This window comes from Spermophilus citellus (assembly GCF_964194105.1).
Source record: "Spermophilus citellus genome assembly, chromosome: 1".
Lineage (NCBI taxonomy): Eukaryota > Metazoa > Chordata > Mammalia > Rodentia > Sciuridae > Spermophilus > Spermophilus citellus.
In genome coordinates this window covers 272,185,611-272,205,375 of record NC_138182.1, presented here as the reverse complement: position 1 = coordinate 272,205,375, position 19,765 = coordinate 272,185,611, and the positions used below count along the sequence as shown (strand labels likewise).

Here is a 19,765-nt window from a genome sequence, read left to right as displayed (position 1 = left end):
GGGGTATAAAAGTGAATAAAAATGGTGTTTGTGGGCTGGGGATATGGCTCAAGCGGTAGCGCGCTTGCCTGGCATGCGTGCGGCCCGGGTTCGATCTTCAACACCACATACAAACAAAGATGTTGTGTCTGCCGAAAAACTAAAAAATAAATATTAAAAAATCTCTCTCTCTCTCTCTCTCTCTCTCTCTCTCTCTCTCTCTCTCTTTAAAAAAAATGGTGTTTGTCACACTGTTTAAATGCTTTAAATTCTAATAAGGAAAGCTATGCAGACATAAATCACTACAATTCAGCAGCATAATTGTAATGATAGCTATAAGCCCAGGATACTAAGAAAGCACTGGAGGTACCAGATGATGGAGCCCCTGCATCATTTCTACCCATTCTCTTAATACTTCTCTGTGTCATAGTCACACTGGGCAATTTGCATGAATAAAAGGCCATACTTCCTCTCATCTCCAATAATCTTACACTTACCTTTTTCTCTGCCTGGGAGGATTTTCTTATCCTTCAAGAATCAAGTTAAATATGTTTCCCTTCTGAACACTATTCCTACCCCACAAATTATGATGTATGGTTTTCCTGTGTCCTCATTGGATGCTTTGTGAACAAGTGTCCTCATAGAGTAGCATATATTCCACCCTCCTGTCACTCAATTCAATGCAGCAGACATTCATTGAGAGCATGCTATATACTAGGCTCTCCAGGTGCCAAAACAAAAGAAATACCATCTGTATCTTCAAGGAGTTCAGAGTCCACCAAAGAAATAGCCAGGCCAACAAATAATCCATATTACAGACAGTATGAGATACACAGTGAACACAGAAGTGATTTGTTAATTATGTCCACCAGTTGAAGGTTTAGGGAATACTTCCCAAAGCAGTTATCATTTGGTTTGGATTTTGAAACCAAAAGAGGATTTTCTAACACAGGGATTCTTTATATACTATCCTGACCCTGAAAATTTAATACTTTTGAGAAGAAGCTATGTGTTTCATTTCTATATTCAGACCCCCATCACCATATTTGGATTATAAAAAGAGTAGTACATTTTTATTAAAAGTTATAGAATTAATCTAATTGCATGAATGCAACAGAGACAATAAGTCAAATAATATTCAATGCCAAAACTATGTTTCTAACACATCATGCATGGTGTGAGCCATATCATTCCTTGGTTGGCTAATTAGAGATACTTTTCTTGTAAACATAATTATGTGTGCAGGAACATCACTTTTGCTCAATCTCATGTATATACCATACCCCTTCTGCCTCTTTAACAAAAATGTAATGTTAAGAACTGTTTGGGGACTGGGTTTGTAGCTCAGTGGTAGAGTACTTGCATAGCATGTGTGAGGCACCGGGTTCGATTCTCAGCACTGCACATAAATAAATAAAATAAAGATCCATCAATAATAAAAATATTTTTTAAAAGAATGGTTTAGGCCCATTAATCGGCATAATCTTCTTCAAATAATATTCCCACTTTTATGATCAGATGCCTCCCTTGCCTTTGGAGGAATGATAGCTGAAAGTGTGATTAATATATCACAAAAATCTTTCTGATATTTGGGGGAGATGAATTTATCAGCCAACATAAATTCAGTAAAAATCAACAAATAAATATTGAGCAAGTAAAACAAATAGCATTTCAATTTGTGATCTGACCCTATGAAAAACAAATTACCTGAAAAACACCTGAAACGTTCTCCACAGCCCTCTTCTGTAGGACACCCCTGTGTAGGTTCACAGGACCGTGTTTCAAAAGCACTTCCGGCACAAGGTTGGCCCCCATACTGCCCATAAACAGCGATTGAGCGTGTGCGAGTCTAAACACAAAATAGGGAGTGTCTTTATTTTTTTATCTGTAATTTCCTTTTTCTGAGTACTAAAATGTGAGAGGGAAGCTGAGCAAGTGGCTCAGCCAGCCATACAGTGCTTGCCTTGCATTCATGAAGCCTTGGGTTCAATCCCCAGCACTACAAAAATATGCACATACATTTTTATATATCTGAGAAGAATTAACACAATTTGCAAAACAATATCCCAGGAAATTGTCCTGGTGTTCTACATAAGTAAAACCTAAAAAACTAATGGATTAATGCATAGATCTTCTTGTCCTTCAGTTCAGTGACACTTGGATTATTACTATTTATAGAGAGCTCCCAGCTTTATATTTATTTTCAGGTTTAAGTGGGGAAAAAACAAAAACCTTTTTTAAATGATTCTTTGAAAAAGTAAACCTGAAAGAGTGAAGCTTAACTGGGTACACACATAAGCAAATAGATTACAATGTAAAATGTTTTGACCAAGGCTATCTAACAAGAGTTAATTAAATTAGAAATGGTGAAGTAAATTTTACTGGAGTGAAAGTAAGGGTGACTGGGAAGGGGAATTAAGGTGAAGAGGAGTTAGGCTCACCTTCAGAAAAATGGTGGCAGGTGATTTGAGCTGAACCGTAGACCTTTTTTAAAAAGGCAAGGAAACTAACCCAGAGAGAAATATACTAACGTGGAGGCCAAGTTTACAAGACAACCTAAGTGGCCCAGAGGATTACAATGAAATTTTACTAGACAATCAAAAGCATTAACCTGTAAAATGGGAAATATGTGAAAAATGCACCTCTGAAGGTAAATTGAGGGAATTATCAAGCTAAATGAAAAACTTAAAACTAATTTGTCCTAAAATTCATGACTCCTCAATCAGTATAAAGACATATCTCTAATATTAAACAAAAATAAAGATCTAGGCCAGGCGCTGTGGCATACGCCTCTAATCCCAGTGGCTGGGGAGGCTGAAGCAGGAGAATCCCAAGTTCAAAGCCAGCCTCAGCAAAAGCAAGGGGCTAAGCAACTCAGTGAGACCCTATCTCTAAATAAAATACAAAATAGGACTGGGATGTGGCTTACTTGTTGTTAGGATAGCCTTAGGCCTGAGCCTAAGCAACTCCATTTTAAAAACTCCAGTTTGAAACCTGCAGTCTCACCAGGCACATCCACAGATCCCTCCAGTATGGCCTCAGACAAGTTACTTCCCCTCACCCTGATAAATAGAGTGAAGCCCCTGGCAGGCTGTCCTCATCTGATAAGAGGTGAGAAGATCAGGGTGGAGACCACCAGACCTGATGTTCATGACCCCAGGGTAAATGATGTCACTGAGAAATCTGGTGGTAGCTGATAAGGATTGAAAGGCAGGGTCAAAACCCCCCAAAATTTAGTATAAATGGTAGAGCAAACGAACAGGGATTCAGCCAGCCGAAACAAGGATGCACTGGAGCTGGAGAGCCTGAAGAAAACCTGACATCCTATCAATTTTCATGGTTCCTGAACTTCTGAGTGATCCTTGAGAGCCAAAACTCCTCCCTATGACCTCCTCTTCAACTGGTCTTCCGCTCCAGGAAAAGCCTGCCTTGGTTCGGGACCTGGTCACCGTGGTCTGAGTAAGTGTGCATCTGCTGGACATGAAGCCTAAGGCTTAAGACTTTTGAACTTAGCACGAAGAGGGAATGTCTGTCATTAGCCTATCATAATTAAGTGTGTTTTCTGCAGTGCTTAGAATTAATCTAGAATTGTTTGCTGTGAATTAATTAATCTAGAATTGTTTGCTGTTAATTGATTATGTCTATTGCAGTGCCTAGCATTAAGGATTGTCGTTTTCTTGATTAAGAACCTATAGAGTGAAACTGTATTGAGTAATTTGAGTGAATAAAGCATTGAAAGGGGCAGAAGTGCATGGACATTCATTATTTCTCCACTCGACTGCATACGTCACAATTTTGCCCCCTCACAGCACTGGTGGAATGCCCCTGAGTTCAATTCTGAGTACCACTGTCCCCTCACCCCAAAAAAGATCTACAAAATCATTTCCCTACCCACCAGAAACAGAGATGTATCTTTTAGCATTTCTCCCTTCTTCACCCATCCTCCATTAATTAAAAAACGAGCCAAACATCACTTTCAGAATACTTACACCTTGAGCGAAGACCAACAGGGAAGACTGGGTACATAAACCAACTTTGAATTTATCCATCCTCCCTGACTTAGGCTACAAGTGGGGATTCCTTGGTATAAGCATCATGAACTTTGAGTTCTGAATAAATTTGCATCAGTTGGAGCTGACTCTGGTTTTTTTCAGTTATCTAAGCAGAGGAACCATGAAAGAGGAGTGGAACTTAACAAAGCAGCTTGATACATTTTTAGTTTCTGTTTTTAATTGATTCTTCAAAGGCTCCTTTTCTGAGGTTCCAAAGCATGGATCCTGTTGTTTGTATAAGGAGTGTTTGCTCTCTCCATCCACGAGGGTGCCCCAAAGGCCACCCACTCTGAACAGGCTCATTCTCACCTGTCAAGTTCTGGTCTTATGACCCCTTTTTCATTTTTCACTTGTCTCTTTCTGAATAAAAAAATGTTGCTTTATAAGCATTGCATGATGACCTTCACTCAAAGAAAAAAAATACTCTGTCTACTTAGAGTTCTTTCTTGTTTTTAAATTATAAAAATGTTTCATGTTCTCGGTGTTTCTTTGACTTTTGCCTCATTATTCTTGTACCTTGTTGACAGTATGTTAGGTTAAAATGGTATAATACAAAAATACTCTGATGAGATAATCCTATTTTTTAAAATTACAAACACATGGAAATTAAGCTAAAGTAAATACTCAAATACTGATATATGTTTCTCCTAAATAGTGAAATTATGAATACTGTTTTCTTTCCTTACATATCTCTGTATTTTCTTCAATGAATGTCTTATAAAAGAAAACAAAACATATCTTTAGAGTGACTATATAATATCCGGGTCAATTCTAGTATTTTATTTGTACTCTTTGGGAATTAAACTTTAAAATATTGCAAAAAAAATTTGATTTTTTTATGGTTGGTCATTATTTGTGAAGTAAAACAAAGCAACCATTTTGTTATTTGCTAGTGTGTGTTTAAAATAAGAAGAAAAGTTGAAATGATGGAAATGAAACAGATTTTAGATTATCTACTGATTTCATTTCATGCTATTTCTATTTCTCTAACAAAGTTAGTGAGTTGCTTTTAATTTTTAGCCCATAAGCTTTCTTGCCACAAACAAGATCTAGAAAGATTTTTCTTCATGAAAAACAAACATAGAAATTACTTTTTATCATATCATTAAACTTAAGTCATACTTTTTCAAACTACTAAAATAATTATTAAAAAAAAACACTAGCACTCATTTTATGAAGATTAAAATTTCATGTCATTTTGGCCATACTTAAGCTGCTTCTGCATATAAGTAACCAAATACAAAGTTTAGTGTTGTCCTACCTGAGTCTTGGTACAGCCACTGCATTCTGACCAAGGGCCATAGGAATCCCACTGGCAGTTGACTGGAGAAGAGGCACTTGTGGTAGTTTCAAAATATCCATGATAAAACACAAGAAGATAAGCCAGGGAACACAAAGAATAGGCAAGAATAATAAAAAACACTTCAAAAAATATTTTTTCCTAAGGAATATTAAGAGTATTCTAAAGCATAAAAAAATGGGCTTATTAGAGAATGACATTTATTAAACATCTACTGTGTGTGAGGTACTATTAAGATACCAAAGTTGTAAAAATAATAAAAGAGGTAGCTCATTGTTGATAGAGGGAAGGATACAGATACAAATGTTCAATCATAGGACAACAGATCTAATCTAGTAGATATGATAGCAGAGATGTTATAATAACATCTCTGTGTTATGGAAATACAGAGAGGAAAGAGTGCTCAGAACTGGGAGGGTAGATGAGAACATACAGGAGGAAGTTAATAGGTTTTTGAGAGGGTTCTGCATAATGAGTTGAAGAGTTATCCAAAAACTTAACTGACAAATAATTAGCTCTAATAAGACCCTATGAGAAACAGTCTCTTAAAAGCTAGCAAAGGCTAAAGTGACAGTGATTTATATTTAAACATTACCATGCTCATTTAGGCTACTCCTCAAGCACATGCCCAAGTGCAGCAATTTGAGCTTAAACAATTCCACTCAAATAAAGTACATGCAGGAAACGGAGAGTTGGCTCTCATACACTGCTCAACTCTATGAAGGAGGACATTGGATTAGTCCTAAAAAATTGGCTTGCCAAAAGATTAAGGGACCAGGATTTTTGGCCTCTGAATTCCTAGCACATCTAGGAATTGTTGGAAAAAAACATTTGAATCAAGGTGATGTTTGCATACCTTAAGACTGTTGATTATCCTAAAAATAATCAATCCCTTTCTCTATTATATGCACCTCAAGTTCTTTTATGGAACCAACCTTGGTAACCAGTTTTCATATGGCATCAATAACTGAGTATACTTGACCCTTAAACAATCTGAACTTACTGTTGTCTATTTTGTGTCCCAGTGAAAAGCAGAGGTGTTCCCCAAATACAGAGATTTAGGTCTGAAAGCTAGCTTGGACTTCCCTACATCATCCTGTGCAGGCCCCTTAGTACACTCACATTACAAAGAACCATCACAGGATCTGAGTCATCCCGTAGACACTAAGGGCCTTCTAACTTCTCAGCATCCCCAGGTCCTAGCACAGCCCTGACACATATTCTAATCGTTCCATAAAATGACCTGACCTGTTCCCTTAACTCTGAAAGTAAAAACAAAACAAACAAACAAAAAAAGTCAGAGGTGGATGATGTTTGCTTTTCCAGGTCCTAAGAAATGAAAAAACCATTTTCTAAGAAAACTCTCAACCTTTAAAATCCATAAAATGTTTTGCAAGGATTACACTTAAAGATCAAATAGTACTCTAGGATGTGTGAATCTGCTGGGATTCTCTGAGTCACAGATAAAATCGTAGTACCAGGACAAAACCTTTGAGGTGTTTTAGTCTTTAAGTTTCTTACTTACAGGGAAAAAAAATAAAGTAAAAGAATAATAAAACACTCTTTTGATACCATCAATTTTTCTAAAAATAAGACAGACAAAAAAACATGTTGTAGGAATAAATACTCTCAAGCTGCAACCTAAGAATTAGACCACACTAAAAAATTTCCTTAATATTTTTTAATGATTTTCACACACAATCCAAATAATTCTTACCTTGAAAAAACTTGGAACTCTCCTATAAATCCCACAAAAATGAATAAGCTTATTGTCTGGAGAAGAAAAAGAATAAAGCATTACTTTAGATTTCATTTCATTAATGAGTTGAAAACCAAGACATTCATATAAAGCCAGATCTCTGGGTTTGGAGTACAAAGAGTGAAAGAACCATGTAAAAAGCTAAATAACTGCTTTTCCTTTAAGGTTCCATTTTAAATAGAAATTTGTAGTTTCTTCAAAAAAATTAAAAAGCAAAACTGCCATATGATCCAGTAATCCCATTGTTGGGTATAAATCCAAAGAAAATAAAATCAGTATGCCAAAGAGATACCTGTATACCTGTTCACTGCAGTATTATTCATAATAGGAAAGACATGAAATCACCCTAAGGTCCATCATTAGATGAATAGATAAAGAAAATATGATATGAGGGGGGGGGGGGGTACAGCTCAATGATGGAGTGCTTTCCTAGTATTGTGAGGCCCTGAGTTCCATGGAAAGGAAGGAAGGAAGGAAGGAAGGAAGGAAGGAAGGAAGGAAGGAAGGAAGGAAGGAAGGAGGGAAGGAGGGAAGGAGGGAAGGAGGGAAGGAGGGAAGGAGGGAAGGAGGGAAAGAGAGAGAGAGAGAGGAAGGAAGGAGGGAGGGTGTTGAGAGCCACAGCCGAAGGGGCCCCAGCAAACTTCCAGCTGCCAGCAAATTTCCAGCTGCCCGCTGATGATTGGCTCACAGCTGCCCCAGCAACATCTAGCTAATTTGCTCCTCTGCGGTGATGCTCATTGGGCTGTTTCCCTGCCCTTTCAGACCACAGAGCTGCTCATTGGGCAACTTTTTTGGCTCCTCCCACGCAACCCAGCCAATTGGCCTCAAGAGCAGGAGGATTGTGGGAGGTGGTAAGGCTTGTGGTTGAGAGAGAGGCTTGTGGGAAGCGGGTGGTGGCAGTTGGGCTCTGAGGGTTTTTCCTGAGGAGCTGTTTTGTTTGGCCTGTGTGGTTCTAAAAATAAAGTTTGTTTTTTTTGACAAGTGGCTCCTGAATTGTGCCCAGCCAGACTGCGGCATTTGGTGGCCTGTACGGGAACGAACCCAAGACCTTGGCATTATCAGCACCAAACAACGATGTGGCATCACAGCCGGAGTGGCGGGGTCGCCTCCCATGCTGTGGCTCCAGACGAAGCAACTGAGTGACAGCAGTAGAGCACAGAGAAGCGGCAAGGCTCTGGCCTGGGGACCCCTTAGCCTGGCTCCCGCCATCTTGGATTCTGGGACAGCTGTGAGCCAATCATCAACCGGCAGCTGGAAGTTTGCTGGCAGCTGGAAGTTTGCTGGGGCCCCTTCGGCTGTGGCTCTCAACAGGAGGGAGAAAAAATATGGCATGTGTGTGTGTGTGTGTGTGTGTGTGTGTGTGTATTGCTCTCAAACTATGTGCAATGGAATAAAATCTTTAAAAAAAAAAAAAAGAAGGAAAACCTGCCATTTGCAACAACAGATGATCCTAGAGATCATTGCACTAAATGAAATAAGCCAAGCACAAAAAGGTAAATGTCACACTTAACAATCTAAAAATATTGAATTCATAGAAGTAGAAAGAATCATCAGGGCTGAGAAGGTGGGGGTGGGGTGGGGAGAGTTGTTGGGGGAGACTGTGGTAAAAGGATATGAAATTTCGATTAGATAAGAAAAATAAGTTCAAGAAATCTGGTGTACAACATGGTGACTACAGTTAATAGCAATGTATCGCGTTCTTGATAATTATCAAGAGAGTAGATTTTAAGTACATTCTCACCAAAATGTAAGTATGTGAGATAATACATAGATATTCGTTAGCTCAACTGAGCCATTCCACAACGTGGACCTATTTTAAAAGATGATGAGCACAGATATATACAGTATTTACTTAATTTGTAAAATAAATAATTTTAGGGTAAAAATTGATGTAATTCTCTGGGCCACACCTCCCACTGCTCATTTCTGTAAAGACAACTAGGGTCTGGGCCATACCACAGACAGACAAATGGAAAATAGTAGAGTTAAAGGGCCTCCAGCATTTCCTGAGGGCCCACCATCTTTTAATTCCTTTCTCCACTTCCTCATCTCTAACTTTAGCATCCTAGAGGACACCCGAGGGGAGAAAATTTGGAAGAAGCATCAGTGATGATGGCTGTGAAGTTAATAGGGAAATGAGCTCTGGGGATGAGTAAGCAAAAGTTGAGGGACAGCCTCAGGCAAGGGGCGGTTCTCAGCTTTAGTTCTGTGGGCAGCTCCCTCCGTGTTTAAAACACCCCTGAGGCCTGTTATCATCATCTTTATGGGATAGCACAAATCTAAATATTGAGGACCTGACAAGTTACAAAAAATGTATGTAAAATGGGATTACATTTCATTTGAAAAATCAAGCACATTAAAGAAAAACTAAATCTAGAAAAAAATAGAACAAATAATAAAAGTTTTATTTCTGGTTGTAAAATTATAGATCATTTCCATTATCTTATTTTCAGTTATATGTATTTTCCTTTTACTGAAAACTTCAAGGTTGAGGTGATGAGTATGATTTATTTTTTTACAAGTGATTCTCTAAGTATATCAAATACATTCACCTCATAACTCAGTGTAAAAGTCCTTAAAATTGCTTATCCCACATTTCCAGAGACCAAGATCCTTTGTTTTCTTCCTAAGAACCTCTTTTTCCTCGCTGTATCGATGGAGTGTCTTCCCAACAATTTTTCCAGAATCTTCCACAAGCCTTCCCAAATCATCCAGCCTCTAATTAGGTATCTTCCTTTCAGTTGTAAAAATCCTACTTGCCTATATCTAGCTTTTATAGCTCTACAAATCTTTCTATTATCCTAACTAGCACCTTCAGGAAGGTAGAAAGGTATCAAGGAGCTGTGAGCAACCTGGGAAAGAGTAAAGAAGTTATAAATACTTTTCTGATTTTTCATGTGAGGCATATAATCATTTAAGTTTTATTTTTTTTTAATTCTGACCTATATGGGGTTTTTTTTGTTTGTTTTTGTTTTTTGTTTTCCTTTTTCAACAATGTGCCTTTTCTCTGTGCTGTCAACTTATTTTTTCCTGCCCCTGGGAAAACACATTCATATTTTATTTGCCACTCTTAAGCATTAACAAATAGTCACATTTTCAGAAATTAAAAATTCTAACTTCAATTTATCATTAGTTTAAAATTCCTCACTCCTTCCTATCTCCTAGGTACACATAATGGGGGAGTGGTAAGGTGCACGTCAAAATTCCTACCTCTTACTTTACTTCCCCACTTACCCTTCCTCTCTCTTCTTCAAGGCCAGAGCAGCAGGAGTGAGAGGGAAAAGGGTCAGAAAGGATCTTGTTTGACTGATCCCATTGGAGTCCAGGATGGTAAATCAGGGTGTGTCAGATGTTTAGATGCCGGTTCTTCCTCTTCACTGTGAACTCCCTACCAGGCATCCACAACCACCTCCCTGGCACAAATGACTCATCTCTTTGTTCCTCATTCCTGACTGTCATCACTGCCTGCCCCCTACAGTCCTTTCCACACTATGCCATTGTTGGGGTTGCTTCATCCTGCAGGTGGTCAACATCTCAAGCAGAATCCCTAACAACCCATACTTGACTCCCTTCTCAGATCCACTTCTGATCCAGGGGATACCTGCTCATCTTTGCCCTACCAAACTCTGAATACTCAAGCTGTAGCCTCTACAGCCAAGGTGATTGACTCTGCTAAACGCTGACTTTCAATTTCCCAAGTGTGTATAGAATACCATTCCTACATCTTCCACCCTTTAAGGAACACAATCCTGAGAATGGAGATGGCATGAAGGTCACCAGACACATTTGGGGTTACTTTTTTACAGTAGTGCACAGAATGTAAAGCATCCTACACTTTAAAATGTGAGAGCCCTAAATGCTTATTGTTCTTGGCTTTTGACTCTCAGCAGCCAAAACAGGTATAATCAAAAAAAATTAATATTCCATTAGATGGATTCACACTCCTCTGGCATGTGTGAGGCACTGGGTTTGATCCTCAGCACCACATAAAAATAAATAAATAAATAAATATTGTGTCCATCTACAATTTTAAAAATACTAAAAAAAAGGTCAAACATAGAAACCATTTCTAATGTCTTAACAGTTTAGGCTTTCCCAAGTTTCCCTTCAGGTTTACTATAAAAATATGACTATCTGCTTTCAAATTCAGGTAGAAATTTTGCATGCAACTTAAAGTGAAACCATTGCATTAATTATTGATATTCTATCAACCAATTAAAGAATTAAAATATATTTATTATCACAACATTAAAATGCTGTAATAATCAATGACTGTGAACTACATTGTTGAGCATAAAACAATCATTAAGGTGTCTCATCATAGGAAAAATAAGGGAATTGATTGACACTTAATACAAATATTAGGAAAAAACATATTAGAAGACTTTAGCAAAAGTGTAATATTCTTTTTGAGCTAACAAATGCTCTAAATTTTTAAATAAAAAATGCAAGACAGAGTAATAGAGATTAAATTATCTCATAGTTCTAAACTTGTTAGATTACTTGGTGTCGTAGCATCATAAAATTAAACAAATTAACTTTGTGATTTATGTTTAACTTTTAATTATTTAATTGCACATGAGGCAAAGGTTATACAAGAAAGACCTCTATATTTCTCCTCCTCCAGTCCTATTGGTAAGTGAGCATGGATTCAGTACACAGAGGACCATAGTTATCAAAGAAGCAAATCCAGAAGTTACCAGGTCTTCAAAACTATTGTTCCAGTGCAATAAGGCAACAACTTGAAAGTTTAAATGCCAAAATTTGCAATAAAATTGAACTAGCAATTTCAACTTATTTTGAATCCCAGAAATTCAGTCTATAATAGAGATTTATGTCTTTGGTCTTGCCTTTGGTTGAATAGTAATTTTTTAAAAATGTTTGTCCATTCTGCATTGGTCCAACGTGTGTATTTGGCAAACCTTTAGTTTCATTCCATCTTCCATTCATATCTTCTACTCTCACAATCCTAACCCTTTCATCCAGGACTCCAAATTCTAAGGTTCCAAATCTGCAAATCAGGTCCCCATTGCATGGCTCCAAATTAAAACAGACAGATAAACTGGAGAAAATTTTTCCCTAAGAGGTAACAGTAGTGCTATTGTATTACATTATGGCTTTCCCAGGACTTTCATAAACAGTGTCTCCAACTCCCTCTTCCCAGCCCTCTAAACTTATAATTAACTGTAAAAAAAGAAAATTAATTCACTTTAGCTGAACTATTTAAAATATATTTAAATAAGGATTTTTTTTAAGTCACTCTCAGATCTTTTTCTTCTATATTTTTTCATGTCTTTTTCTTTGGTTTCTTTCAGTTAAGAATTACCTTTCTTTTGGGATAGGTTCATTTGTAAAAGTAATAAACTTATTATCTTACCTTCATGTTTGGGAAAACTTTTAAGGCAGAAGAGAGGGAAAAGTTTTCCTCTCTAAGGGTACTTTTCAACGGCAGGAAGAGTCCAGCAGGCTGTCCTCGCTCTGCTTCTCCCTGTTCTGGATTATCTTGGCACTTATTTATAAACCAAGTGGTTCTCAGACATAGCTCATACTCCAGCTAGATTCTTCAGAGACATGAAGAGCCTCCTTCTGTACTTAATCTATGACTTGAAGCCAGATGTATTTTATCAGTTTCACAGACCTGAACTACAGCCAGCTGGGACTGTTTGGAAGTTAGAGATAAGTTTCAGAGAAACATATCTGTAAATCAGGAAAGACAGCAAATGTTCTCAGTTCAATATTTAAATGACTTTCAATCCAAGGAGATTCTATGTAAGGCAAGGGATAAGCCTCCTTCCTGTTTCAATGTACTGAACTGAGCAGATGTTTTCATGATTCTCTCAAAGGTGTTATAAACTAAACTTTGAGATTAAACACTTTGTAATAGAAATGATCTTGTCTCCCTCCATTTTTTGTTGCTATAACACAATACCTGAGACTGGGTCATTTATAAAAAAAAAAATAGAAGTTTATGGCTTACAGTCCTGAAGGCTGAAAAGATCAAAAGTATGGCCCCAGTATCTGGTGAGGGCCTTCTTGCAGCATCATATCTTGACAGAGGGAATCACACAGTAAAACAAAACAATCATGCTAGCCAGAGTCTCTCTTTCTCACCCTCAAGACCCCCATCTAATCCTAATTACCTTCCCAATGTCCAAATATCATTGACATATGCCTGTGGAAATTAATTATCCAACATATGAACTTCTGGGAACACACGCAAACTACAGTAAATCTAAATGTACTTCTGTCACTTAAAATGTAAATGAAATGCTCTGGAATGATTTTTTTTCCCAAAACACAATATAGCTTAACATTGCACAATACCCATGCTTTCATGTTTAACTTTTGTAAAATAATCACAAAAAACATAAGTTTTTGCAAATATATCTGAGGGCATCACTTCTCAAGAACTCCCCTCAGTGTTTTGACATGTAGATCCCTCTGTGTGAAGGTTCTTACCAAGGTCATCATCCTTCTCCGTTTTCTCTTCTTCAGTTGTTGCCTGGTCTTCTTGCAGATCTTCATTTGTTCATGAAGATCTTGTTTATCTCATTGTTGCATTGGCTCCAGCAGTTCTCCAACAGTGCTTTTGTAAAATCTATGAAAGATTTTATACAAGATTTCAGATTTCTTATTTCAGGTTCTTATTAAACTGTAGCTTCTTGTGTGTGGTTTGGCCAAATACATATAGTAAAATATGCAAACCACTTGGGCATGATAGGGAAGATAGACTGAAATGTTAAGTAGAAAAGAAAATCTGAGTTGAGCATAATATCATAAGTATTATACTATTATAATATTCACTAAAATTATATATCACAATAACATTTTATTAGTGAATGTTTTCCAGTTTTAATGAGTTTTTCATCCTCTATGCAATAATCTCAAAATAATGGGGAAGGGGAGCTCCAGAGAAAAACTTCTATATCTTTTGCTCCAATATCTAATGATTAGTATAAAGAAAATTTTGCCACAGAGAAGATAGTCCCTGGCTCCTGAAGAAATACATTTTATTCAACTGCAATTTTTATCCCATTATGCCAAATGTCATAGACTCCTCAGTGTCCAGTTCCACATTCAGTAACTGTCTCAGTTTCGCAGATTCAGAGACAAGAAATCAACCACCAGTGGGGTTTTTTTTTGTTTGTTTGTTTTTGTTTTGAGAGATAATCCTAGAAAGCACTGCTGGGGTTGGGGAAGTGAGATTTGGAAAGAAAGTCAATAAAGAATACTTCCTCAAGCAAGTGACCACTGTGGTCAACTGGAGCTCAGTCCCAGTGAGGAGCTCTAGGAGATATTACAGAGCATGTCACAGGGTTAGCCTAATTAAAGGATGAGGAAACTGGGATATTTGTCCACAGACACCCTCTCTATTGTTGGTGAAGGCGGCTTCTCCACTTCTCAACTCACAGGCTCTTTAGCACTTCGGGCTCCTAGCACACAACTCAACCAGAAAGGAGAAAAAAGACCCTGAAGTAGAGATTGGCAAGTGATTGCAGTGTTTGCCTTTGTCATGTAGAAGTGAGTGCGGAGGGGTACTAGCAGGACACTAACAGCCTCTGCTACCATAGTTTTTCATTCATTCATGCGCTCATCCATTAATTTGTTTCATTCTCAATTCAACAGATATTTACTGAAGATATGTGATAGGCTACGAGCTGTAACCAATGGAAGCCTTGGGCTATATCCTTCTTTACTTTTATTCTTTATATGCTATAAAGGACTATATCCTCACATTTCTAGATAATGCTTAATCTGGAAAATGATTCCATTGCATCTATGGTAATTTAGGACTTTAATTGTTCCCTGCTGGTTGATCAGAGATTATTTCATTCTAAATGTTTTGTAAACACTTGCTTTGGAGAAAGTGTACCTTTCTCATACCTTGCACATTCCATTCTCCAAAGCTTTGACCTTACTTGAGCATTTCTCTTGACTGGAACCTCAACAGAGGAGCCATTAGAACAGAGGTTTAAATGTTCTGGAATGATTTTCAGCATAAGAGATACAGACTTTAGTCAACAGTCAATGGGAACTCACCCACTATACATTTTTAAGAAACAATCAAAGCTTGTATTAGAAGGATTGCCACAGTGGTAATGGGAACAGAACACATGACTTGGAATTCATTTCTATAACTCAGAGAAGGGGCAATCAAAGTCTCATTTAAGAAGAGATAGACAAAAAGACCAGAAGGAGCCAGGTATGGTAGTGCACCTCTGTAATCGCAGCAGCTCAGAAAGTGAGGCAGGAGGATTACAAGTTCAAAGCCAGCCTCAGCAATTTAGAAAGGCCCTATGCTACTCTGTGGGATCCTGTCTCAAAAAAAGAGGGGGTGGGGCAGTGGGAATGTAGCTCAGTGGTTAAGTGCCCCGGGGTTCAACCCCTGACACCAAAAAAAGGGGGGGGGGGAGAATTCACAAATTCACAAGCTTAGTGATTAAACATGGTTTCAAGTCTGATTTTCAAGTCTCTGTAACTAATAAAATTGGAAGAATTTAAGAATGAGTCAAAGGATAAAGAGTTTTAGAGAAGAAACACTTTTTACTTGGAGAAATCATCCAACATATAATTGAAAATGTAGATCTCTTTGGGAAGACATGGGTTCCACCTACATGGCTATCCACAGGATATAAGTGGAGTCACTGATACCGATTCACAAAACAGAAATCAAGCTGGGCACCATGGCGCACGACTATAATTCCAGTGGCTCAAGAGGCTGAGATAGAAGGATCGCGAGTTCAAAGCCAGTTGCACTAAGCAACTCAGTGACACTGTTTAAGTAAAATACAAAATAGGGGCTTGGGATGTGGCTTAGTAGTCGAGTGCCCCTGAGTTCAATCCCTGGTAGCCCCCCGCCAAAAAAAAAAAAAACAAACATAACAGAAATCATGGATTAAATGAGTCTTCCAAAGATGGATCACAATAAAGTATGCAACTACAAGAAACATGCCATTCAGCAAACAAGAAAAGAAGTCAAAAAAGAGAAAACAAGATTACAGGAGAAACCATGCAACATCAAACCAATTCAGGAGAATTTCAAAGAGATGCCAGGCAACAATGACAAATGGAGGTCAAAGGAAATTAGTATTAAGAGACAGCCACACCACTCTGCAATTAGACCATTGTGAGTAATCTTAGGGCAGAGTTTTCCTGTCTATATTCCACAGGATTCTAGTGCTGCAAGACACCAAAAAAAAAAAAAAAAAAAAGTGTGGTTAATTAAGGGAATGTGTATAAAATAGAGTAGCGTTTGTCAACTTCTAAACTGTTGATCCTTTGAGCCTGATGATTCTTTTTTGAGTAGAGGGGCTAGCCTATGCTTTGGAGGATGCTTAGAATCCTTGGTCTCACTGGGTATGAGGGTGCATGCCTGTAATCTCAGGGACTTGGAGGCTAAAGCAGGAGGATGGAGAGTTCAAACCTAGCCTCAGCAATTTAGCAAGGCCCTAAGCAATTCAGAGAGGCCCTGTCTGTAATTAAACATAAAAAAAAAAAAGGGCTGGGGATGTTGCTCAGTGGTTAAGCACCCCTAGGTTCAATCCCTAGTACAAAAGAAGAAGAAGAAAAAGAAGAAGAATCCTTGCTCTCTACCCACAAGATGCCAAAAGGCCTTCTCCAGTCATGACAATCAAAACTGTCTCCAGACATTGCCAAATGGGGGCAAACCACCCGACTCTTGATGAACATACCCAGCCTTAAATTCTGCACAGTGAAAAGTAAATGTTCTGAATGTTCCACACCAATATTACTTTTTTAACCTTTCCAACCCAAGATTTTCCAAGTTCATACAGCACCAGAACTTTCATTTCTAACAAAATGGGTACACTGACATGCCTTAGCAAATGATGTCTGACCCAAAACTGAATCAGCAGAGGGGCAAAGCAGATCTCTGCCAGACTGGGGAAGGGTCAGCATGGACACAAACATCTCCTCATCTCTATAACCCATCAGCTTTTCCCCACTTGCACTCACTTCCCTCAGGAGCACCTCAAAAACTGCTAACATCCACATCCCCAATGAAACTTTTAGGCCACTATGATATCAGGATGCTGTTCTGGTCCACCACAAGAAGATATTTGAAAACGTTTTTACAAGGCTATTTCATTTATTAGCCATTTCTTTTTGTTCTGAATTGTTCCAACAGATGCAGCTGACTTTGGAGGCTTAAGAGAAACAAACTCACTTAGGAAGGGTAAAAGCCTCTTTTCTCTCTTGCATTGAGACGGATGTGGTCAGAATTGAACCTGCCAGGAATTGGAGCAAAGAAGCAACAGCATCCCCTAGTGGCAGGCTACTCCAGGCACTCAAGAAAAAAGCATTAGGCTCTGGAGTTAAACCTCTCAGGAGCTCTTGAGACACAGTGACTCTTCTTAGGCTCCCAGGCCAGTGCTTTTAAACTAATAAGTACTCCAGGTGGTATCTTTTTTCCATTAAAGTGTCACAGTCTGAATAGTTGGAGAATGAAAAATGGCTGCCAGGCAATGTTTTATCCAAAGGGAGATTTCAGTAAAACGATGGTTTTAAAGTGCTTTATAATTACACCTAATAAGATGCTGCCCATCGCTGCTGGTGGCACTGCACTAAACACTATGATCTGTGCAGTAATTTAAATTGAAGTCACTAGATTAATACTCCTTGTTTTTCAGTAAGAATATTGTTTAAGGTTTTTAAATATTTTAAGAAATATTCACAGGACTTCACACTTACCTTTTAGATAGATGTCATTCCCCTTTACAACACTGGACAAACTCTTGCCCTGGTTGCCCTGATGGCTGAAGATGGAACGCATCAAGTTACAATCAGTAGGTGATAAGATGTTTTGTCCTTAGAGTTCTTCATAGTGGCAGGCACTTGCTAACGTTAGGAGAAAGTCCAGATTTGTTTGGGTTTCTGAATGTCATTTGGGTTTTTCGGTTATCTGCAGTGTACATTGTAGCAGTAGCCTGCAAGTCCAAGATACATTTCATTTGGTTTAAATTTGAATCATTAAGCAGCTCTGAGAAGGAAGGTGTAAAATGCAAAGATTTCGGTAGTTCTGTCACTGTACTGTATGAAGTCCTGTAAAGGAAGGGTGAATATCAAAGGACAAGGTCACTTATTTGATCTACACTTCAAACTTTTGCTGCTTAAGAGAAACTTTTGCTTTTCTTTCCCCCCCCCCAATCAAGAGTTCAGCATGCAATGTCCCTAAAAAAATATCATTCACTTTCAGAAAATGTCAGGCTGCCCAAAATTTTAAGGTTTACATCTTTAAACTGTCTTTAAACAAGTATGTTTTAATATATGAGATTCATCATTATGTATTCCACAGGCCAAGAAAGAATAAAGAATGAATAGTAGGGGGGCATGGAGGCACACGTCCATAATCCCAGAGACTAGAGAGGCTGAGGCAGGATTCACGTTCCAGGCCAGCCTCAGCAATTTAGTGAGACCCTGTCTCAAAATAAAAATTAAAATGGGCTGGGAATGTAGTTCAGTGGTAAAGAACCCAGTACCAAAAACAGATAAGAAAGAAAGAAAATAGTACAAAGGAGTGAAATACTGAATTGTGCAACCTCTTTAAATGTTTGTGAAAAAAAAAACCTTAGAAACCAGTGAAGAACAATAATAAACACATACCTAGAAATTCCTTCATAACAATAGGAATTTTATTAAAGGGAAAAAAAGTGGAGGTGGGAGCTAATTTGTATTTCACTACTACAAATGTGTGCTCTGAAGACAAACACCAATGTATTCAAATCTTGGGCAAGTTGCTTAGCCTTTCTGGCCCTGTTTTCTTATCTGAAAAGTGGGAATACTATAATCTAACTCAAAGGGTTGTTATATTAAGTGAAATAATCCAAGTAAAGCAATAATCATCTTTCCTAGAATATAAAATTTTATCCGATAAACACGAACTAATTGTGCAAAAGATAGGAAACAAGTCAAATATTCATTGATAGTGAATTACTTAAATTGTACACACATTAAATGGAATATTATAAAACTAAAAAAAACTCTTGGCACTGATATGAAAATTTCTATAAAAACACAATATTGAAGGAGAAAAAGAAAGATACATACAGTATGTTACTTGGGGATTAAAAGGATGGAGAAATATATGTACACAGAGTATATATACACATATACATGTACATATATGTATATAGTATTTGCATGAAGAAATCCTAGGAGGACACATAAGTAACAAGTTAAAATAATTAACGGGGAACACACATGGGACTGGAACTAAGTGAAAAAATGGGAACAGGATGGACAGAAAAAGAGATGATATTAAGACTTTTTACTTTGTACAATTTTATATTTTTAATACATTAATGTATGTATTACTTATCCAAAAAAGAAGTTTAAAATTATTTATTTTGTTAATTGTTATTGTATTATTCATAGTATAATAGAACAGGCATCCTGATAGATTTTTTTTCCTTTGATCATTTGCTTTATTTTTTTCCTCATTTGTTTGGAGAGGCTGTGGTGCCCTGTAAAGGTACACATAGTGCTAATAGAAACAGGAAACTTACTGAAATGTTTTATGGGTGCCAGGGCCAAAATGGATTGGAAGGTTGACCTAGGGATTCATATAGATCTTTAGTGCACTTCCAATATATTCTCTCTCTTGATTTTATTTCCAAAGGTGTGCTCTTTCACAGTGAACATATGAGCAAACATCAC

At 37.7% G+C, this 19,765-nt stretch overlaps 1 protein-coding gene across 1 annotated transcript in view; it reads right to left on the bottom strand.

Moving 5' to 3' along the window:
* C7 (complement C7) overlaps nt 1-12,581 on the bottom strand; it is a 57,076-nt gene extending 44,495 nt beyond the window's left edge. Inside the window, exons 1-4 of the mRNA XM_081304887.1 lie at nt 12,468-12,581; nt 7,049-7,104; nt 5,293-5,368; nt 1,687-1,828 (exon numbers count right to left, since the gene is read on the bottom strand). Coding sequence (XP_081161013.1) covers nt 1,687-1,828; nt 5,293-5,368; nt 7,049-7,104; nt 12,468-12,473 — 280 coding nt within the window. The 5' untranslated portion in view covers nt 12,474-12,581. The remainder of the gene's footprint in view (nt 1-1,686; nt 1,829-5,292; nt 5,369-7,048; nt 7,105-12,467) is intronic.
* Nucleotides 12,582-19,765: the final 7,184 nt, after the last annotated feature.